Raw genomic sequence first — 10,937 nt, 5'->3', positions numbered from 1 at the left:
TGGTTGAATTCATATGAAGATCAACAAATATGCTAGTCCAATGTCAAGGAATTCAACCAATCTTCATTTAAAAAAGAAAGAAAAGAATTTTGTGCGATGATCAAGATCCCATCATAACTCTAATCAATAGTATGAACTAGTCCCAATTGACCGTCGATTAAGAAAACAAGGAAAATGCCCAAACTCTTAACTCGTTACAAATAAAGGAGTGAGAAGCTAAAAGTACAATAATGCAAAAAGAATTAGGAAAATGATAACTACAATTTTAAAGTAATGGTTGATGAATAAAAAATAAAATATTTAATTGAAAAAAATTATTAATGCATTATAATATAATCTTTAATAAGAATTTATTATTAATTCTTTAACTAGTGCTTTATAGGCTTAGAAGAACAAAAGAATTACAGTGGTTTTAAGCTAAGAAAAGAGACTAATTAATAGACATTAAGAACAATAATAAAGAAAGTTCCATTGGTACAGAAAGCAGAAGACTTGGATTGCAGAGTATTTTCCCGCAAGAGACTTAAAAACACTTGAAAAAACACAAATTTCATGGTAGCTGATCCAACTATAAATGTTTCAGCATTATATCATATATAACTATAATTAATATAATAGGCTCACAATTTAGTAGGAAGGCCAGTAATTATCTAGATCCATGACATGGTCCATGGGCATGTACCTATTGCCGTGAGGATTTGCATTGCTCATGTCTGCACCATACCCTACATTTTCTGAAGCAAGAGCATTGGCTGTGATCATGTTGGAACCGAAATCATGCACTTGATGAGGCACTGTGTGAGTAGGAGATGGCTGAGGTAGAGGCATTATTGGCCTCAAGATGGGTTGTGTTGAAGGCACTGTTCCACCCCCTAGATTCAAATTAAGGCCTGAAATGGTGAATCCTCCTCCTCCTCCTCCTATCGGATTGTTCAGATGGGATTGCATTGGTAGATTAACACTGTTTGATCCACCACTTCTTAAGACCCTTGTGACTTCAGCTAGCTCTGCACTACTCATCATGTAATTTCTTCCATAAAAGAAGTGATGAGAAGCATGATCTGCCAAGTGCATCATTGGTTGTGGCACGATGCTTGGACCAACTTCAAGATTATAAGAATTCACTGCTCTGGTGTGGTTGGAAGATGGGTACTTCTTTGCACCAGCACTCTTGCGGAACACTCGGCAAACCACCCATTCATCTTGCTGTAGATGATATACAGTGAGTTTTATATTATTAGATCGTGGTTGATGTGCTGGGAGGGGGGTGGAATATGGATTATTCTTATGGTTATAGTTATAAATGTATCTATAGACATTATATAGTTTATATTTTACATTAAGAATATTCTCTAATTAATATTTACTGACTAATTTCTTTTGAGGCAGAAAAGTTACTAAAATGGTCACATAATTTAATAATATTTTTTTTTTTGCATGCACGCGAAATCAAAATTAACTTACTTAAAAAATTTACTTATTTACTAATTGTGTTAAGTCTTGTTAATAATGTTTATATAATTTATTTTATGAATATATTATCAACTAAAGGTGGTTTATAGTAATAATAATAACTTCATCAAAATGGATACCCAATTCTTTGGATTTTAGAATTTGGGCTACATGAGGGTATATATTGCTCTATGATTTCAAAGACGGATGGAGGTAGCAAAGTTTTAGGGTTCAAATTTAAAAAATAAAAAAATATGTTAAAAGAATTTACTTATTATATTTAATTAATAACTAAAGATTTATAATGATAAATATTTGAACACAATCTATTTACATTATGAAATTTAAATCTCTTCAATTACTCTTAATTCCTTTATTTTATAATTTATGGGTAGCTAAACTACATCTCCACTGTTAAAATGTGCACCACCCATGATTTCATATTAGTTATTGGTATATAATAGGGGAATGTATTTTATACATGAGATGTGTTTGGGTCTGGTAGATCATTATATAATTAAACGGGATTGGTTATCTCTTATGATCAATTTAGTGTGTTAATTTTTGCTTTTTGCTGATAAAAAAAGAAGCGTATATTATATAGTCATACCTTGTTGGATCTGAAGCTGGATTTAGAATGAATGCGGTATTCATGCATGACCCAATTGGTTTTCTCTCCTCTGGGAGCCCTGCCTTTGTAGAACACCAAAGTCTTCTTCATACCAACCAACTCCGACGTAACACTGTTGAGTATCTCTTTGTCTTTCCCTGTGGTTTTCCAGTATCCAGTGTTCGTTGCTCGATTGGTTCTTACACCCGTTGGGTATTTACGATCTCTTAAACTGAAGAAGTACCATTCTTTTTGTCCCATCTTTGCTTTCCCTATTTCACAGAAATAATTATTTATACAGTACTGGAGAGAGATTATATGTATGAGCTAGAATAATTTAGATAAGAATCTTTAATTTGCTTTAGGAATTAATGGATGATACATAAAGTTAAATATGGAAGTAAATATTAAACCATATCACAAAAAAGACAAGTGTATGCGTTATGAAAAAAATTATATTAGTTATATATATTAACCCTTTGCCAGTGAAAAAAGTATGATATCCTATGTATCAAGAATAAACCCTAGATGGCGTTGACTATTTTCAAAACAACATCGATGGAAATTAGACAAAGAAATTAAGTATTAAAATTGATGGACAAAACAAATTAACATATAGTGTCCATGGATCTATTTCTTGATGATCAACGGATGTGTAAAAGAAAAGTGCATAATTTAATTAATTTTTGCAAGTATTTATAGTAAAAGCATAAGATTATCCATGAATCTAATTCAATTAAGCGAAGCTTATATGTGATAAATACCTGGTAGCTCCCATGGTTCACATTTGTTGAGATCTACATCAGCTATTGCTTTGCCTGTAAAATTAGAATCCGATATCTTGTTTGTGAGATAGTAAGAGATGAGTTCTTCATCGGTTGGATGAAACCGAAATCCTGGTGGTAGGGTTTCCTCCTTTGCTTGAGTCCCTTCCATTTCCATATCCTTACTCTCTTTGCTAATAACTTCCTTGTCCTTCTGTGACACATAAAAGGTAACATGATGTACAAATTCCTTTAAGAGCTTCAAATTGTCCAAATTAAAAGCTGTACAAAAGGTTGAAGAAAATTATACTATAGCTAGCGCTGTGATTTTATATATAACCCCATTTTAAAAAACAAAGAAAAAGGAAGCAAGCTATAATTGAAAAATTTTAGGATCTGTTTGATTAATAAGTTAACTTCTTACTTGCATGGAGAGAAAAACTTTTCTTCAATTCAAGTTTTGATGCTTTATATGAGCTAGCTTATTCACAAGAAACACTGACTTGAGGGTTACTACAACTGAATTTGAAGTGTAGAAAAAGAACAAGGGGATGGAGATTTTATCTAGTAACACCATGCATGGGAAGTTTAAGAATTTAAGTATAAAGCCATTGAAGAAAACAAGAAAAGTGTGTTTGTGAAGCTTTCACCAAACGTGGGTCTTTACCTTCTAGTTGCTTTGAACAGCTGTAAATTCCAAGAAAGATACCTAGCGAATTGGATGAAAATGACCATCTTGACCTTGTCAGCATGCGTTGTGTTTCAGTGATCAATTTTATGCAGTTTTATAAAAGCTAATTGAAAAAGGAAAATGAGGAAGGTTTTGAATCCAACTAATAAATATATAATTCAAACATAAATAAATGCTAATACTATATTTTTTTTAACAACACTCTGTAATACATTTTTTATTATCGATTAAAATTTATTAAAATTATATGGGTCTATTTTTTTCTTCTTAAATTAATTTGTGTCTCATACTTTTTTAGTTTTTAATAAATTTTAGACAATAATATAAAATATATTGCTAATTCTTATTCGTGAATGAAAATGTTTTTCAAAGTTTTTTTATTAAGTTAAGTGATCTTTATCTTTATTAAGTACTTAATTTTGGTTTTTAATTATAACTTATTTATTTTAAATATAATTTTTATTTGATTTAAAATTTATATATTGATAATTATATCAAATTATTTTTAATTTTTCCTATATAATTAAATTTAGAATATTTCAATTTTTAAATTTGATTTTTAAATTTTAAATATTAATCATTGTATTAATAAAAGATGATGTATCTTAATTTTGATATTTTCTCTAAATTTTAAAAAAAATTATTTATTTATAAATATTAATAATTAATAATAAAAATGTTTTTAATTTTTAATTTAAAATTTTTTTAAAATTAAAAAAACTATGTATAATACACCACAAATTTACTAATTGAAATAACTCCAAGTTAAAAATAGGTAAATAAAATTAAAATTAAATTAGTAAATTGATTTATTAATTCTCAGTTTTGTTTTGGTTTTGTTTTTTTAATTTTTTATATTTTAATTTCTCAACTTATAAAAGAGTTTCAAATGTTACTTTTTATAAAAAAAAATATTTACTCTATTAAAAAACTAATGTTTATCTTCTTTTTCCTTGCTAGTTTTGACAAAAATACAAGATATTTTGGTAAATTTTTTACTTGTCTCTTTTTATCTTTTTTCTCCTTTTCTCTTTTTTTTTTTTCATCCATACTTCCATGATTTTCTCTTTTCTTCTTGGAACTCTTGACAAAAATATATTTTTTTCCACTTCTTAGTCCTTTATCCTTGGAAGGATATATAAAAGATGTCACAGGTACATTAAACAAGTCATATGTATATGAAACATTGAGCACCACAACATTATAAAACTAAAGTTGAACTGCTCATATTATTGAAAAAATTAGAAAATAAAAATATTAGAAAAAAAAGAAGAAGAGTAAAATCTAAATGTAACATAGGCAAAATATTACAAAGGTGTCCAAGCAGTGAGACATTTTACATGAGAAATTGACACATTATTGACAAAAAGAGTGCATACTAAACATAATATGCCTAATATTACAAAAATGAATTATGAAGATGAAAAATTATGAAATTGTATTAGGAATTGCAAGTGCGACAAGATGAGTTAAACATACTTGAAGGACCAATTGGTACAACTCCGGCCCGTATTTGATTTGAGGTTATTACATATGGATTTTATATATAGTTGAATGAGAAAGTCTTTGAAAAAATGACCAAAATCAACTTTTATTTAGTGGGAACCAAGTTATTGGATGAAAACACATTATCACTAGAATCCACTCTCTATAATTAATTACTAAGTTTTTTCTATAATTAAACACATCATCTCCTGTTTGGTCCCCTCTCTCTCTCCGTGTATATATATATAACCAATGGGATCTTCTAGATATTCATCTACATATATAACCACAAAATACAATAATTATCTAAACTAAATAAAAAGAATATACATACTAAATGTTAATAAAATACATAAAATTATGCAACATTTGAATATTGATTTAAGCTTAAATATATCATGCTCAATACATACTATATACAAATTACCGTTTACTAATACTTTAATGTTAGATTAACTTCTGTTAGTATAACTTTTTTCTAACAAAAGTAGATTTATTATTATAAGTACTTCGTGTTTGTACTACTCATATAGTATTTTATACTATCAAATAAATTTATAAACATAAAACATTAATATACAATATCAATACATAAATATTAGTTTAGTGTATTATTTATTTGTATAGGCCTTCAAATTCATTAGTAAATAATGAATTTTTGTAACGACACACAAGAACAACTCATAGACCAACTATAGGCTTATACAAGCTTCTTATGCAGAGTAATATATACAGAATATATGGGACCCGACCTTCATATCCAGTCCCACATATATTTGTCGGCTTCGTGTAAACTTATCATTTAATTTGGTGCGTATAACGTCACATTCGTTTTAGTGAAGGGATTTTATGTACATGTTGTACAAATAGCAGATGATTAGATATCCTTAAAGCATGTTTTCCCTTGTAGGTTAATGTTCTTTGATACATAACCAATCTTGTCTTCAAATGTAAAAAGGTGCCTTAACTTGTTTCACACGTAGTTTAAACAGTCTCGAGGGTAATGGATTATACTTGTAGTTCTTCAATTGTTGATATATATTTTTTCCATGGTAGGTTAGTTATGGTAATGGAAATATTCACTGCTTTGTGATTGATTTATCCAAGCAAGCTGTGTTTGGGAGCATACACAAATGTTCCAATATCCTTTCATTATAATTCATTGCTTATTTTTCTCAAATAATTTAATCTCAAGTAATTAATTTCCTTTAATTTAAATGTGGTAATTAAGAAAATAATTGGAATTCTTGAGGGACAGACAAATGGGATTTTTAAGATAAGTATAAAGTTTTATGTGGGATTTACAGGGTAAGGAACAAATGACAATTTTCTGATTTGATCGACCATATGATAAGGTTTCTTTATACATCACTTCATGTCAATCCAGTTGGCTGAACTAAATGTAGTCCTACAACCTAAATCAAATTGGAAGTTTTCGATTGCAAAGTAATAATACATCAAATTAATTTCTAAATTTATAAATACAGATAAATTTAATCCCTATTATTATATAAAGATTTGTCCTCGATATTGACAACAATAAATAATTTATCTCTCAGCTAACCTTGATAATTAATGTAAAGATCAATTTTAGTCCATAAATTTAATAATTATCATCAATTTAATTCTTGAATTCGACGACCATTAGTTGATTTGGTCTGTGACGTTAAGATCAAATTGATAGCCAAGTACCAAAATTAAGAATCAAAATGAATGATCGGATACTTGATATTAAAGAAGAAAATAGTTGATGATTGTCAATATTATATATATATATACACACACAATGTTAAGTAATTCCATTTTAGATATTATTTAATAATTTATATTATATATATATTTAATATATTTTATCTCTTTCTTATACAAGTCTTAAATTTTATCTCCTTGTTTTTCATCACATTATTTATGATAACTCCATACCACTGAAAGATTTAGCTACACATTTAAATAAATAACTCAAAAAGTGAAACGAATATTTGAATAATTGGTTTTTTAAAACCAAACATCAAAATGACATTCGCTATAAATAAATAATACAGTACTTTATTTATTCATTAAAAGAAGCGTAATTTTTAAAATCGATATTGATTTTCTTTTATATTTAACACAATGGATGAAAGGATCTTTAAAGAATGATATTTATTTATTATTAAAAAATTGATATAATTAGATAAAATATAAATTAAAATTTGAATAAAGTAATAATATTAAATTAAATATTAGACACCTTTATAAATTGGATATATTAGTTTTATTCAATATTAAAAAAATTAAATTTCTTAAATTAAGAAAATAAATAAATAATTAACGAAAATACAATAAGTATGTAAATATTGTTACACTTTTTATTCAATCATTAATTATCATATAATAAAAAAATATTTTTTGGGATAATTATGTTAAAATAATTTTTATATTATCGTCTGATCACATGTATCATCACATAACAAGAATTGATGACTTTATAATAATTAATTTAAAATTATTTTTATTTCATATTTAAATTGATTGGCAATGTAAATAATATCTCAAAATACACTCTTAAAAATATCATATCATTTATTAAATATTTGATATAGTTTATATATAAAATATTTATAAATTTTATTATCTTAATTTGTTTTACATGAATTCTAAAATATTTAACTGCGGTTGAATGATTTTTGTTGGATGAAAATTACTTTTTCTTAAAAAAAACATTTAAAACATTATAAAATTTGAATATAAACAGTTAACTAAAGTGTTTATAAACATTTAAATTTTTTAACTATCAATTTTTTTAAAAAAATTGCTCATGAGATGATGCTTAAAGGAATAAAAAATGAATTGATTATGAAATAAAAGTATGCTTATATTGTTTAAATCAAGGATCATATATCCAAAAATAAAATTGAGAATCACATATGGGTCTTATTATGTAAAAATTAATCTGGTGAGATGATAATAAAATTTTCATTTTGATTATATATATTAAGTTTTAAATCTTACCAATATTTTTAGTTTTGATAAAATTTAATCAATATTTTATTTAAACCATTTTATCTTATGTATTTGATACTTAAGTTAAGGGAAATTAAATGTAAATTTTTAAATTCTTTTAATTATTTTATCTTAAAGTTTAATTTGAAATAATAATGAATTATAATTCTTTTTTAATTATGTTATATTCAATAATATGTTTATACTTTGTCCCTTTAATTTATATCTATTTGAAAATAAATCATTTTCTTAGTATAACTATGTATTTATCTTATGTGTTGACTAAATTTTTAAAAGAATATATTTTTTATTAAAATTTAAAAAAAATAATTTAATTTTCAATACAATTATGTTTAATTTAATTTTATTATGCAAAACACGAATGATATGCTAGTATACTGCATTTGTGATGGTGTGATGAAAATATATACCAAATAAGATAATTTCCTAAGTATGCATTTTTTTAATTGTTTCATATTCTTAAGCAAAATCATCCCCACGTGTTTGTTTATGCTTGTGAACGATGGGTTAGTTATGATGTACACTACTCAAAAGAAGCTCCAAGACTTAGCATTCATAAACACTGTATATAAAATTGATAGCATTTTTAATTATAAATTGCAATAATGACTAATAAAAGTGCATTAGTATACATAGGTCACAATCCATATTGATTTCTTATCATACACTTCAGAGAATAAGCCATTTCCCTACCTGTTCTGAAAAGGTCACCTTGATCTAATCTTTTTGTACAGAAATGTTGAATAAATAATACTTGGTCTAAAAAATATATAGAAATGTTAATTAACACTTCTACAGAAAATTATTATAATTAGAAGCTATTTATAGCAAAACATGGTAATTAGTAATTTTCTTTCCAACTGTTTGGTCAATCTAGTGCTGCAGATATAAATGTGTATTCAAACAATGATGCAATAAATGAAAAATTCTAGAGAAAAAGTTGTCGGTAATATCTTAGGATTATTGTTTATGAGAAACTTTTAAAATACGAAGAGTGGTTTTTTTTTTTTTTTTACTTAAATGAAAAGTTGAAATAATTAATTTGAATTAAATAAGAAACTATTGAAAATGACGTGACTTTTAATAAAAAGACATCAATTAAATTAATCTAACTCTTTATAAATAGATACAAAATATCAATTAGTAAGATTATTCTCTAATCACATTTGAGATATTATTACATGTATAAATTTCGGTTCATAGTTTATTCTTTGAATACATTCATAAATTCATTTGCTTTGTTTTATTGTATCTTGAAATTAAGAAATTCAAGGTTTAAAAATCAAACACGAGTCAATTACATTTTCATGCATGACAAATATAAACGTTTTTTGTCATGACAATTTAACACATCTGAGGATAGCTTGTCACATTGCGTTATAACTTATCACAATTATAGTTTATCCAAGGCCCATTAATTTACCAATCTTATAAAGATCAAAGGTCTATAAAATTTTAATTTAAATAAAATTCAAAAGATAATTTTGGAAAGATACAATATTGGGTTCAAGTTTAGTAGCTGAAAACATTCGAAGACAAATGAATTTTTTTTTTATTATTATTCCAATAACATTTTTAACTATAAATGATCAACAATACGATCATGTGGATTTCTTCATGCTCCAAACCTTTCACCTTTAAGTGGATTTTGTGTTTTGATTGGTAGTAATGTCTAACCTTCTTCTGAAGAATGTATCATCATTCACCATGACATATATATGAGCCAAACACATTTGCTATACGGGCACGAAGAATCAATATTCCATTCATAAAAAGGGATTTTACTAATCTTCAACCAAAATAAATGTTCTGTAATTGCTCCCTGCAACAAATCCCAAGGCTTAATCCACTCAAACTTCTCCAATAAGAAGTTTTTACTTCCATTCAAATAAGAGTTTAAGTCTTCATTCAACACTAGCAATACGATCTTGAAGAGTAATCATTCTAGAAGATTGAAATGACTCACTTAAAGGTCAACACTTCGATTGACCAATGCAATTAATTAACGAAAGTATATATTGATAAATCAAATTATAGGGTTTTGAAGGATCAACCATAATTTTTTATTGAATTGGTTGTTTAATTAATATATAATAAGCCTATTGTACTTGATATATTTCTTAGTTATTATCTTGGATAATTGTTAAAATTATTCATTTAGAGAAAAGAATATTAACATTATATGATTATAAGTATTAGTAACTTAAAAAAATATATGAAAAATGGAATAAGAAAACATAAAATACAGAAGAATGGGAGCAACATGCTAACGAGTGTGAAGGTAAAACCAAATGTCTGAACAAGACATTTCCATAATTGAATCTTATTTGTAATTTGCTGCATCTTAAATGTTTTTATTCATTCTTCTTTATTATTTTCTTTAATTGTGTTTCAATCCAGCACCAAAATTGTATTGTCTAAATAAAGGAAATGGACTTGGTAATTGTCATAATTCCTATGAGACAATATACCTTGAGATCTCTTTTAGTCCTATATCATTTGTTGACAAGAGCATTTACCCAAAGAAACTTCAACAATTGGAAAGAAGAAATTCTTGACTCTTGAGATTGTGATTGTGTCCAGCTTATCCACCAATCTTTTCACGGCCTTCTCCTCTCTCTGATATTGAAATTTGACTAAGTGGGAAACTATCAAGCATAGTTATTGATGAAGATTTAAGAGAATATATACGAACAACTAAGCTTCATACTAAGTAGGGTCATCTACATGCATCAGATCCATATAATACTAATTAATATCAATCATATCCGAACATATTAATAAACAAACCAACAATTTTAAAAGCTCTAAAAAATAATCAAAAATAAAAATTTCAAACGCAGACAATATAAGTTTGACCCAAACTTAATTGTTCTTGAATGAATATACTAATAATATTGAAGAGGCTTCAACCACTTCCATCGTCAATATT

General features: G+C 26.3%; 1 protein-coding gene across 1 annotated transcript; it reads right to left on the bottom strand.

Moving 5' to 3' along the window:
* Positions 1–627: 627 nt before the first annotated feature.
* On the bottom strand, positions 628–2,998 carry LOC113848128 (protein CUP-SHAPED COTYLEDON 1-like). Its single transcript, XM_027477516.1, has 3 exons — positions 2,827–2,998; positions 2,063–2,334; positions 628–1,206 (listed from the first exon to the last, which is right to left on the bottom strand). Exons 1-3 carry the CDS (start codon positions 2,996–2,998, stop codon positions 628–630), a joined length of 1,023 nt encoding a protein of 340 aa, XP_027333317.1.
* Positions 2,999–10,937: the final 7,939 nt, after the last annotated feature.

Source organism: Abrus precatorius, unplaced genomic scaffold (genome assembly GCF_003935025.1).
Source record: "Abrus precatorius isolate BTA unplaced genomic scaffold, Abrus_2018 Scaffold8, whole genome shotgun sequence".
Classification (NCBI taxonomy): domain Eukaryota; kingdom Viridiplantae; phylum Streptophyta; class Magnoliopsida; order Fabales; family Fabaceae; genus Abrus; species Abrus precatorius.
The sequence above is the reverse complement of the archived record's forward strand: the minus strand, read 5'-3'. Positions and strand labels throughout refer to the sequence as shown.